Source organism: Ylistrum balloti, unplaced genomic scaffold (assembly GCF_031769215.1).
Source record: "Ylistrum balloti isolate Yb309-2 unplaced genomic scaffold, AGI_CSIRO_Ybal_v1 Utg371104, whole genome shotgun sequence".
Taxonomy (NCBI): domain Eukaryota; kingdom Metazoa; phylum Mollusca; class Bivalvia; order Pectinida; family Pectinidae; genus Ylistrum; species Ylistrum balloti.
The window spans coordinates 810,967-824,135 of record NW_026782608.1 but is presented as its reverse complement, the minus strand read 5'-3'; the positions used below and the strand labels follow the sequence as shown (position 1 = coordinate 824,135).

At 38.5% G+C, this 13,169-nt stretch overlaps 1 protein-coding gene across 2 annotated transcripts; it reads left to right on the top strand.

Annotated features, from left to right (window-relative positions):
* Positions 1-215: 215 nt before the first annotated feature.
* Positions 216-12,334, top strand: LOC132560710 (U3 small nucleolar RNA-interacting protein 2-like). 2 transcript variants are annotated; one of them, XM_060225385.1, is made up of 14 exons: positions 216-297; positions 903-1,003; positions 1,545-1,663; positions 1,980-2,050; positions 2,277-2,318; positions 2,806-2,932; positions 3,378-3,502; positions 3,756-3,848; positions 4,614-4,714; positions 4,984-5,118; positions 5,597-5,659; positions 5,972-6,141; positions 6,582-6,661; positions 11,668-12,334. In XM_060225385.1, the coding sequence occupies exons 1-14, from the start codon at positions 241-243 to the stop codon at positions 11,818-11,820; spliced, it is 1,437 nt and encodes a 478-aa protein (XP_060081368.1). In that variant the 5' UTR covers positions 216-240; the 3' UTR covers positions 11,821-12,334. The 2 variants fall into 2 exon arrangements, with proteins under 2 accessions (XP_060081368.1, XP_060081367.1); XM_060225384.1 differs by having other exon boundaries at positions 6,579-6,661.
* The last annotated feature ends 835 nt before the right edge of the window (positions 12,335-13,169 follow it).

The following is a 13,169-nucleotide window of genomic DNA, read 5'->3' as shown; positions in this document are numbered from 1 at the left end:
AAAAATGATTAAATTTGATAAAATGAAATTAAAAAATGTCCAAATGATCAATTTTGCGTTCTCTGAATTGTCCGAAAGTGTGAAAACCGTTGTCGGTTCTTTGATTATTTTTGCATTAAATGTCTCAGGAAACACGCTTGATTCCTACATGATTGGTGTTTGTGAAAAAGCGTTAAATTGACGCTGACGAAGCACATGTGCACGTTATCTAGCTGCAGTTGAAGTTAAAAGGTTGACAAAATGCCGTTCTTCATTAAATCAGGACGTGGAACTTCACAAGGAAATCGATTTGCCAAGGTGGGAAGATTGAATTGTTTATTACATATTATATTCAAAACAATTCATTATGATACACAAATGTTGGAAATTGCGTCTATATGCCTAGCCTCCGTACAGAGTATCGGGTTGGGGGTATTTACCGAAACGAAACAAACCAACAAGTCATTAAAGAACACAATTCTAAGTCCACTATCTTAAAAGATGTTTGATACAAGTATACAAGTTTTCCTCCGTGTCGGTAATTCAACTTCATTTCGGTAAATACCTCAGCCGCAGAGTGTCTGGTATATAACACAAGGAAAGTAGGGCTTAATTCAATGTTGATCATTTTGCTATAATGCCTATATGTTATATTTGTATATATTTTTAAGAACTGTAAATTTGAAAGAAAATTCAAGTGTAGTAGACCTTGTGCTCTGATGCAAGGATATGTGCTGATATATGCAGGTATTCCTTTATGTATCATTAATCCATGCCACGATCATATGGTTACCAAGTATTCGTCCCTAATCAGTAAGAAGCGAACCTCTCATTATAAAACGACAACCAATTCAAACCCACATTATAGTCGTTTTGTTGGAGTCATATTTTGAAACTAAAAGTGAGATTATTCTGGTTTTCAGGGAGGATCTAAACGGAAATTTTCACAGAACAAGGATCCAGGATCTAAGAAAAGACTGAAACGAGAGGATGAAGAAATTGAAAGTGATTCTGATATTGGAAGGTGATTTGTGAATAAAGAAATTTTATTCTTGTTATTTCATTGTTTATCAGTATGTGGTTTTGTTTTAATGGAGAAAGGCTCAAGTAAAGATAATGAACATCTTCACGATGATTCTTATGTAATGATAAAAGGCTGGAGAGGTTTTGATGGTTATTTCGAGATCCGTTGCCATTTAGAAAAACTTGCATGTTTTAATTTTATTTAAAAATATCTTTCATGTATTTAAATCAAATTTTTAAAATTCTGGTTCTCTCACTTGTGTTGTTACCACTACACTTTGGTTGTGACATCAAAATTTATGATGTGAATGAGAGATATCAACAGAGATCTTTTTCTCATAATGCAAATAAGCACATAGAGACATCATGATAATTGGCATGGCAAGTCTTCGGATTTAGTTGTATATTAATACAGAAAGAAAAATATTCTTTTTGTTCAGTGTAAACAGTATTGAGTATTTGCAAGAAAGCCAGGATGAATGTACATAAAGTTGGTGAATGCTTGCAGTATGTTAAACAGACCTTTCAATTTGTGATTCCAGTGATGTAGAAAACAACAACCGTAAGATTGGGTATGAATCATCATCAGAGGATGAAGAAACTGCAGAGGAAAAGAAACTACGACTTGCCAAACAGTATCTCGCACAAATAGAGGCTGAGGGTAAATAGGTTAATTGTACACAATTACTCGGGAAGTTAGTTTTAAATGAGATTGAAATCCACGAATGAAGTGTTCTGAATGAAAAGGTCATTACTAAAGATGTTGTGACATAATTGAATATGAACCTGAATTTTTGATACCCAATCCCTTGTCTAAATCTTTTAAAATGCTTAACAAATTTGTAATAATTTTAGCAAATTCATTTAAGTATGAGATCTTTTGCATATCATGATGCAGGAAGAACACAAGAATACCAATCATTCCATTGATATATGTGTGTTTCACAACTTGAAAAAAAAGTTTTAAAATATTACAGAGGCAGAGAAAAGGGATGATGATGAGGAAATCAACAGAGATATTGTTTCTCACAGATTAAAGCAGGATATTGTAAGTAAAACACAGGTCTAGCCTCAGAATGGTTACTATCATTAATTAATATGTGTTTAACAGAACTATGGTTATGTAAGTGTTTCAATTTCAGAACAACAAACTTTTAGGTAATCAATTCCTAGTTGTAATTGAAAAGCAGCAAATCAGAAAATAAAGGTTATGATCAAAATTAAAAGATATTTGTATTCTCAGGGATTGAAATATCTTGTCCATTGTTTTTCAGCTTGAACAAGCAGGAAGACTTCAGAGACAAGTAGCCGACAATGTAAGCATATTACATACAAGTCCATGAAACTTATTATTTTTAGTTTTTCTATTGATTGTCTAGGATTTAGTCTGATCATAATAGATTAGGAAAATATTTACAATCACATTAGTTTTATTACTGCAGTATCAGTTTTAATAAAGTTTTATTTGATATACTTAACCCTTTTTGATATGACACAGAATTAATTATATACCGTTAAAATGCTTAGATGGTAAGACCAGACCCGATGTAATTTTTCTGTCGAAAATATTAATTATTAATCCATGTAAATTTCATAAGAAATATTTTAATGTTTTTTTTTTTTTTCATAGAAGTTTTTTTTTTTTTTTCAAAATAAGGTGTCATGATAATTTTGTAAAAATATACTTTTCACCATACTTGTCCCTTTATTTTTAATGTTATTTTGACAGCTGTGATTGTATTTAAGATTGTACATCTTCTGTCTTGATTGCTTTAACCCATAATTGTACACTGTTACTAACAGTACCAGGTGCCTACAGTGGATGACATTACAGTTTTGAGAGGTCATCAACTATCGGTGACGTGTGTGGTTATCTCCCCTGATAGCCGCTACCTATTCACAGGCTCCAAGGACTGTTCCATTATTAAATGTAGGTATACAAACAGGCGGATCTAATGAGTAACAGACTGTCAGATAATATACATGTCAGAAAAATGAAATGTTCTATGATGCTGTTAGATATGTATTTGCTGGATGTATGGAAGGTTAATTCCGCCAAATAGTTATAAATATTTAGTGAAAAGCCAAATGGTTTTTCCTTCCATTGAAATTAAATTAAAAGGACTAAATGGTTAAATTTTCATTTCATAACTGATCAATAGCACTGTTATCTTTAAATATGTGTTAAAAGTTGTGTAGCTTTCGATGTGTTTGATAATGTACATAACCCCTAACGGTGCCAAACAGGATGATGTAGGCTGTACTTCTATGGATGCTGTTTAAAATTAAACTAAGGATTGGTGGACTTATATGAAATAATAGATGTTATACATTTATGGGTAACATAATGGTCACTTTTAGTGTAACTTTTTCAGGGGACATTCAAAGGAGGAAAAAGGTTGCTGTGATATCTGGAGGGAGGAAAGGCACAGAACAGTCACATGTGGGACACACTGATCACATCCTATGTTTAGCAATATCATCGGACGGCAAATATTTGGTGAGGAGAGCATAGCATTGACTTATTTTGACAGAGAAATCAAGACATTTAAGATGATATATTTAAGAACGACAAGAATTAAGGTTGTGAAATAATTTGTCTTCAAGGATTGTTTTGTATATGGAAATAGTATTGTATAGTTTGTAGCCATTATTATAGCTTTGAGTTTTGTTGTCGAAATAAAAGGTTTTGTAAACAAACTTTGACGTTAACAGTCTTTATTGTAAAAATGCTTTTACTTTTTCTCATTTAGGCTTCTGGTGGTCGGAATAAATTAATTCATATTTGGAATCCCGATGATTGTACACATATTCATTATTTCCCAGGCCATAAGGATACCATATCAGTAAGTATATGTATAAAAGTAAATGTACTGCTGGTCTTCAAATATTTTAATTGTATTGGATAATTAGTAATACAGAGAAAACCTTGTTAATTATTAAACTGAATAACAATTAATTTGCAAATATTATAAATATGTTGACCAACATATGATTTGACAAGGGTCAAATTGATTCAGATTTTTAAAATATCTTGTTTTCAACACCAAATACTTTTCAATAGATAGAAGCAACTTAAGGTGCTTTACTAAAATTGTGAATTTCACTACTGCAGGGTCTCGCAATTCCCTCAGGGGAGGGGGGTGAAGTTTAATATAATTTTTATAGGAAAATTGTATTTTTGAGCATAATATTATTTATTTTTCATTGAAAATAGTTTGATAAAAATTGATAGTATAGGATAACATTTTTGTGGTATTGACACTATTTGACCCCGCCCCCCCCCAGCCCCCACCCCCCTCCCCCAAGGACTTAAAATATATCACTTAAGTCTTACTCTCATCATTGTCACCATTTCTTTTTCCTGACACTTGAAAGCTACTGATCCTATAACCTTTGTATTAAATGTTACTTCCTCGGGTGACCATCAAGGCTGCTAGGTCTCTTATTCTGTTTTTCTCCACCCTAGCAAAACTACAGCATATACTTTACGACATTGACTATGTATCTTCTCTCTAAAAAAAGTAGGTATTTCTCTAGAAATTCGCTGATGAAAAATAATAAGCTAAAAATGGAGTTTATATTCATTCACAGAAACATTCATGTTTCAGAGTTTAGCCTTCAGGAAAGGAACCCATCAACTTTTTAGTGCGTCACATGACCGATCTGTGAAAATCTGGAATGTGGATGATAGAACATATATAGAAACACTGTAAGTTTTAATCAGTTTAAGCAAGTGTTGATAATGGTTAACATTGTAGCCAGAAGTCCTGCTTGAAACAGAATTACGTCCAGGTAAATGTGTGAAAGGTTCATTCATGTTGTAGTTGTAAACTCAGTTCAAATGGTTATCTTTGCTACAGATCATTTTGTAATTTCAAAGTGATGTCAGATGTTATAACTGCAAATTGTTTTGTTACAATGAATTGTTAAAGTTTTTTCATACAAACTGTTAACACTATAACAACGATTGGCCCTCAGGTTTGGCCATGAAGACGGCATAACATGTGCTGACAGTCTGAGTCGTGATCGAGCAATCACCTGCGGAGGCCGTGACGGCAGCATAAGGATTTGGAAGGTTGTTGAAGAGTCACAGCTCGTGTTTCACGGACATAGGTAGGTGTACAGGAAGTTCCCCTGAACTTGAAGTTTACAGTACAAGATATAAAATACACAGTTGATTTTTATAAGAATCAACCGTTACTCCAATTTTTGTGATATATTCTGGGTTGGGATATTTTGATGTTTTTGAAATTTGTTGGATAGGGATGGGGGTTGAGGGGGAGGGTGTAGACTAAAGTAGGATGCCTTTTTTTCTGGTGTTTAAATTTGGCATTTACAACACAATGTTAATTTTGGCATATGCCAACTTCTATACCAGCAATGGAAAGTCCTTCTTAATTTGATATAAGTTTCAGGATCATTTCATGTTATCTAAGTACGAATGATTGCCTACCAGAGAAGTAATTAAGACTTTCGTAAGAATGTAAGCAATTTAAAACAAAAGACTGAAGAAAACTTTCAGCTTCTTGGTGTGGAGAAAGTTTTTTACTCTTTGTAGTACAATATGTCATGTTCTTTCCATTTGTTCCAGGGGATCAATTGATTGTGTGGCCTTAATCAATGAGTCTAACTTTGTATCAGGGGCTGATGATAAGTATGTTACCTTGGTATTCCTATTTTGTGTCTAAAGCTTATAGTTAGGGATATATTGTGAAGCCTGATTTTACATATGATGTTAATACATGTAATACCAATGGAAACATTCACTCGTCCTCAAATTTCAGTGTGATAGTGAAATTTAATATGTTAAATAATTGAAGGATCTTGTAAATATCGAAGAAAACATTATACATTGTACAAAATTGGTTGAACATACATTTCTTTAAAACATGTATGATTTCAAAGGATATGGCTGTCATGGTTGTTATAACAGTATGAAGTGAACCCCTTTGTTTCTGATCTTTAGCTCTATTGCATTGTGGGTAGTGGCTAAAAAGAAGCCTCTAGTTACATTTCACAATGCCCATGGCAGAGATGATAAAGAGGATGATGAGAAAATACACAGCACAGTGACTTCGTCAGAGAACTGGATCACAGCCTTAACATCACTCCAACACACAGACCTCATAGCATCTGGTAATACAACCATAAGCTAATCAGATGATCAGAATTGTTACAGACTGATATTGCATGTTTTCAAATGAAATTTTGTTAAATTTTTTCATATCTGGTAAAGGGAATACAGATTTTATTTTCATTTTTCTGTGTCAATATGTGATTTTCTGGATTGTACTATTGTGGTTTTAACTATTGTTTGGAAGAGGCAAACAAATTCATCTAAACTGTTAATTGTATATTATCATACATTTAGATAAAATGTTGACATTTCTGAGTGTAAATAATACACAGGATGTATAATGAAAAAGTTCTATAATAAAAATGTATTTGGTGTAGAGGTACCTTAATGTTAATAACCAAGGTTGACCTAATTTGAAGGTTCACTTAACAACTATTGATTATTTCATCTCCAATAAACCACTATACTCTGGTATATATAATGACTTGTGTGTTAGCAGGTTCCAAAGATGGCTGTATTAGGTTATGGAAAGCAGGAGAGAATATGAAGTCCTTAACCCCTTTATTTACTGTCCCAGTGGTAAGTATTTATTATCTAAATATCCAAAGATACCAAAATGATTTCCTCTGTGGTACCTTGTCCATCTGTGGTACCTAGTCCATCTGTGGTACCTAGTCCATCTGTGGTACCTTGTCTATCTGTGGTACCCAGTCCATCTGTGGTACCTTGTCCATCTGTGGTACTTTGTCCATCTGTGGTAGCTCACCATCTGTGGTACCTTGCCCATCTGTGGTACCTTGTCCATCTGTGGTACCTTGTCCATCTGTGGTAGCTCACCATCTGTGGTACCTAGTCAATCTGTGGTACCTTGTCCATCTGTGGTAGCTCACCATCTGTGGTACCTTGTCCATCTGTGGTACCTAGTTTATCTGTGGTACGTAGTCCATCTGTGGTACCTTGTCCATCTGTGGTACCTTGTCCATCTATGGTATCTTGTCCATCTGTGGTACCTAGTCCATCTGTGGTACCTAGTCCATCTGTGGTATGTGTCCATCTGTGGTACCTCGTCCATCTGTGGTAGCTCACCATCTGTGGTACCTAGTCCATCTGTGGTACCTTGTCCATCTGTGGTACCTAGTCCATCTGTGGTACCTTGTCCATCTGTGGTAGCTCACCATCTGTGGTACCTTGTCCATCTGTGGTACCTTGTCCATCTGTGGTAGCTCACCATCTGTGGTACCTTGTCCATCTGTGGTACCTTTTCCATCTGTGGTACCTAGTTTATCTGTGATACGTAGTCCATCTGAGGTACCTTGTCCATCTGTGGTAGCTCACCATCTGTGGTACCTTGTCCATCTGTGGTACCTTGTCCAAGTTGGTAGTTCTCCATCTGTGGTACCTTGTCCATCTGTGGTACCTTGTCCATCTGTGGTACCTAGTCCATCTGTGGTACCTAGTCCTTGTCCATCTGTGGTACCTCGTCCATCTGTGGTAGCTCACCATCTGTGGTACCTAGTCCATCTGTTGTACCTTGTCCATCTGTGGTACCTATTCCATCTGTGGTACCTTGTCCATCTGTGGTAGCTCACCATCTGTGGTACCTTGTCCATCTGTGGTACCTTGTCTATCTGTGGTAGCTCACCATCTGTGGTACCTTGTCCATCTGTGGTACCTTTTCCATCTGTGGTACCTAGTTTATCTGTGGTACGTAGTCCATCTGAGGTACCTTGTCCATCTGTGGTAGCTCACCATCTGTGGTACCTTGTCCATCTGTGGTACCTAGTTTATCTGTGGTACGTAGTCCATCTGTGGTACCTTGTCCATCTGTGGTACCTTGTCCATCTGTGGTACCGAGTCCATCTGTGGTACCTAGTCCATCTGTGGTACCTTGTCCATCTGTGGTACCTCGTCCATCTGTGGTAGCTCACCATCTGTGGTACCCAGTCCATCTGTTGTACCTTGTCCATCTGTGGTACCTAGTCCATCTGTGGTACCTAGTCCATCTGTGGTACCTTGTCCATCTGTGGTACCTCGTCCATCTGTGGTAGTTCACCATCTGTGGTACCTAGTCCATCTGTGGTACCTTGTCCATCTGTGGTACCTAGTTTATCTGTGGTACGTAGTCCATCTGTGGTACCTAGTCCATCTGTGGTACCTTGTCCATCTGTGGTAGCTCACCATCTGTGGTACCTAGTCCATCTGTGGTACCTAGTCCATCTGTTGTACCTAGTCCATCTGTGGTACCTTGTCCATCTGTGGTATGTGTCCATCTGTGGTACCTAGTCCATCTGTGGTACCTTGTCCATCTGTGGTACCTAGTTTATCTGTGGTACCTTGTCCATCTGTGGTACCTAGTCCATCTTTGGTACCTCACCACCTGTGGTAGCTCACCATCTGTGGTACCTTGTCCATCTGTGGTACGTAGTCAATCTGTGGTAGCTCACCATCTGTGGTACCTAGTCCATCTTTGGTACCTTGTTTATCTGTGGTACCTTGTCCTTCTGTTGTTGCTCACCATCTGTGGTACCTTGTCCATCTGTGGTACCTAGTCCATCTGTGGTACCTCACCATCTGTGGTACCTTGTCCATCTGTGGTACCTTGTCCATCTGAGGTACCTTGTCCATCTGTGGTAGCTCACCATCTGTGGTACCTTGTCCATCTGTGGTACCTTGTCCATCTGTGGTACCTAGTTTATCTGTGGTACCTTGTCCATCTGTGGTACCTTGTCCATCTGTGAAACCTAGTCCATCTGTGGTACCTTGTCCATCTGTGGTACCTTGTCCATCTGTGGTACCGAGTCCATCTGTGGTACCTAGTCCATCTGTGGTACCTTGTCCATCTGTGGTACCTAGTTTATCTGTGGTACGTAGTCCATCTGAGGTACCTTGTCCATCTGTGGTAGCTCACCATCTGTGGTACCTTGTCCATCTGTGGTACCTAGTTTATCTGTGGTACGTAGTCCATCTGTGGTACCTTGTCCATCTGTGGTACCTTGTCCATCTGTGGTACCGAGTCCATCTGTGGTACCTAGTCCATCTGTGGTACCTTGTCCATCTATGGTACCTCGTCCATCTGTGGTAGCTCACCATCTGTGGTACCTAGTCCATCTGTTGTACCTTGTCCATCTGTGGTACCTAGTCCATCTGTGGTACCTTGTCCATCTGTGGTACCTCGTCCATCTGTGGTAGTTCACCATCTGTGGTACCTAGTCCATCTGTGGTACCTTGTCCATCTGTGGTACCTAGTTTATCTGTGGTACGTAGTCCATCTGTGGTACCTAGTCCATCTGTGGTACCTTGTCCATCTGTGGTAGCTCACCATCTGTGGTACCTAGTCCATCTGTGGTACCTAGTCCATCTGTTGTACCTAGTCCATCTGTGGTACCTTGTCCATCTGTGGTATGTGTCCATCTGTGGTACCTAGTCCATCTGTGGTACCTTGTCCATCTGTGGTACCTAGTTTATCTGTGGTACCTTGTCCATCTGTGGTACCTAGTCCATCTTTGGTACCTCACCACCTGTGGTAGCTCACCATCTGTGGTACCTTGTCCATCTGTGGTACGTAGTCAATCTGTGGTAGCTCACCATCTGTGGTACCTAGTCCATCTGTGGTACTTAGTCCATCTGTGGTACCTTGTCCATCTTTGGTACCTTGTTTATCTGTGGTACGTAATCCATCTGTGGTACCTTGTCCTTCTGTTGTTGCTCACCATCTGTGGTACCTTGTCCATCTGTGGTACCTAGTCCATCTGTGGTACCTCACCATCTGTGGTACCTTGTCCATCTGTGGTACCTTGTCCATCTGAGGTACCTTGTCCATCTGTGGTAGCTCACCATCTGTGGTACCTTGTCCATCTGTGGTACCTTGTCCATCTGTGGTACCTAGTTTATCTGTGGTACCTTGTCCATCTGTGGTACCTTGTCCATCTGTGGTACCTTGTCCATCTGTGAAACCTAGTCCATCTGTGGTACCTTGTCCATCTGTGGTAGCTCACCATCTGTGGTACCTAGTCCATCTGTTGTACCTTGTCCATCTGTGGTACCTAGTCCATCTGTGGTACCTAGTCCATCTGTGGTACCTTGTCCATCTGTGGTACCTCGTCCATCTGTGGTAGCTCACCATCTGTGGTACCTAGTCCATCTGTGGTACCTTGTCCATTTGTGGTACCTAGTTTATCTGTGGTACGTAGTCCATCTGTGGTACCTAGTCCATCTGTGGTACCTTGTCCATCTGTGGTACCTAGTTTATCTGTGGTACCTTGTCCATCTGTGGTACCTAGTCCATCTTTGGTACCTCACCACCTGTGGTACCTTGTCCATCTGTGGTAGCTCACCATCTGTGGTACCTTGTCCATCTGTGGTACGTAGTCAATCTGTGGTAGCTCACCATCTGTGGTACCTAGTCCATCTGTGGTACTTAGTCCATCTGTGGTACCTTGTCCATCTTTGGTACCTTGTTTATCTGTGGTACGTAATCCATCTGTGGTACCTTGTCCTTCTGTTGTTGCTCACCATCTGTGGTACCTAGTCCATCTGTGGTACCTCACCATCTGTGGTACCTTGTCCATCTGTGGTACCTTGTCCATCTGTGGTACCTTGTCCATCTGTGGTAGCTCACCATCTGTGGTACCTTGTCCATCTCTGGTACGTAGTCCATCTGTGGTACCTTGTCCATCTGTGGTACCTAGTTTATCTGTGGTACGTAGTCCATCTGTGGTACCTTGTCCATCTGTGGTACCTTGTCCATCTATGGTAGCTCACCATCTGTGGTACCTTGTCCATCTCTGGTACGTAGTCCATCTGTGGTACCTTGTCCATCTGTGGTACCTAGTTTATCTGTGGTACGTAGTCCATCTGTGGTACCTTGTCCATCTGTGGTACCTTGTCCATCTATGGTAGCTCACCATCTGTGGTACCTTGTCCATCTGTGGTACCTCATCCATCTGTGGTAGCTCACCATCTGTGGTACCTAGTCAATCTGTGGTACCTTGTCCATCTGTGGTACCTTGTCCATCTGTGGTACCTAGTTTATCTGTGGTATGTAGTCCATCTGTGGTACCTAGACTATCTGTGGTACCTTGTCCATCTGTGGTAGCTCACCATCTGTGGTACCTCGTCCATCTGTGGTACATTGTCCATCTGTGGTACCTTGTCCATCTGGTACGTGTCCATCTGTGGTACCTAGTCCATCTGTGGTCCCTGGATTATCTTTGCTGCCGCATCCATGTGTGGCTGCTCGTTTTCTGAAAAACCTTGTTCATTTTAATATTCAATCTAGTAAGGTGAACAAGTTAACATCTGAGTTGACACAGAGAGTTCTAAAGCAATATTACTCTTATTCATTATGTAGATTCTTCCTTTCATAGCATATGTTTGACTTTAAGATTTGAAGGAAGAGTGGCCATCTTGGATTTGTTTAGTGAAGTATAGCAGTATCCATTGAGTGTCTCCTTTACTGTAATTGTAGTGAGTATCTATTCATGAATTTTAACTCATGAGGCAGATACTTTTAGTCTTTTGCTTGCATAATAAATCATCAATAACAGATGATAACTTTTAAAATTTCAATTATGTTTATTTTACAGAAAGGCTTTGTCAACTCGCTGACATTTTCCAAAGATGGAGACATGTTAGTGGCAGGTATTGGACAGGAACACAAACTAGGAAGATGGTGGAGGATCAAAGAAGCTAGGAATGGTGTTGTGATCATCAGACTTAGAAATAAGTCATCGACATAGGAACAACATCCTCAAAATTATCACAGACAATTTTCTCATTAGTTTTATACAGGAATAATAAAGACTGACTTCACCATCAAGCTGAAATCGAAAATTGTGCTGTTTTTCTGATATTGGAACAAGTGAAATGGACATAAAAGTTCTAACAATTAAAAATTATGGAATAAAAATTGTATTCTGTGTTATAGGTCAGAAAGTAAGAAATAAATTTTAAGTAGAGTACACAGGAAGTTATGCAACACTGAAATAAAAAGACAGGAAATTATGTTACTGTGCCAATTGACAGGAAGTTATGTTACTGTGCCAATTGACAGGAAGTTATGTCCAATGAAACGGTACACAGGAAGTTATGTCATACTGAAACAGTAGACAGGATGATATGTTAATAGTTATGAACAAGAAGTTATGTCAATCTGTAACAATAAACAGGAAGTTATGTCAAACTCTAACAATAAACAGGAAGTTATGTCAATCTGTAACAATAAACAGGAAGTTATGTCAATCTGTAACAATAAACAGGAAGTTATGTCAAACTGTAACAATAAACAGGAAGTTATGTCAATCTGTAACAATAAACAGGAAGTTATGTCAAACTGTAACAATAAACAGGAAGTTGTGTCAATCTGTAACAATAAACAGGAAGTTATGTCAATCTGTAACAATAAACAGGAAGTTATGTCAATCTGTAACAATAAACAGGAAGTTATGTCAAACTGTAACAATAAACAGGAAGTTATGTCAATCTGTAACAATAAACAGGAAGTTATGTCAAACTGTAACAATAAACAGGAAGTTGTGTCAATCTGTAACAATAAACAGGAAGTTATGTCAATCTGTAACAATAAACAGGAAGTTATGTCAAACTGTAACAATAAACAGGAAGTTATGTTACACTAACATTAGATACAGTGTTATGTCACACATGAAATACAACATTGGGCAGGAAGTTATTTTGCGCTTCAACAATAAACAGGAAGTTATTCCATACTGAAACAGTAGACATGGATTTATGTCACACTGTAACAGTAGGCTGGATGCTGTTCCACACATTAACAGTAGACAAGATATTATCTCACACTCAAACAGCAGGCATACAGATGACACACAGTTACAGAGAGTTTTGCCACACTGTAACAATAGGTGGGATGTTACTCTTAAACAGTAGGCAGGAAGTAATGTCACACTTTCACAATATACAGGAATTTATGTCAAAATGTGGCAGTAGACAGGAATTTATGTCAAAATGAGGCAGTAGACAGGAAGTTATGTCAAAATGTGGCGAAAGACAGGAAGTTATTTCGTACTGTAACAATTAATAGATTATTTCACATTGTGACAGGAAGAATGGA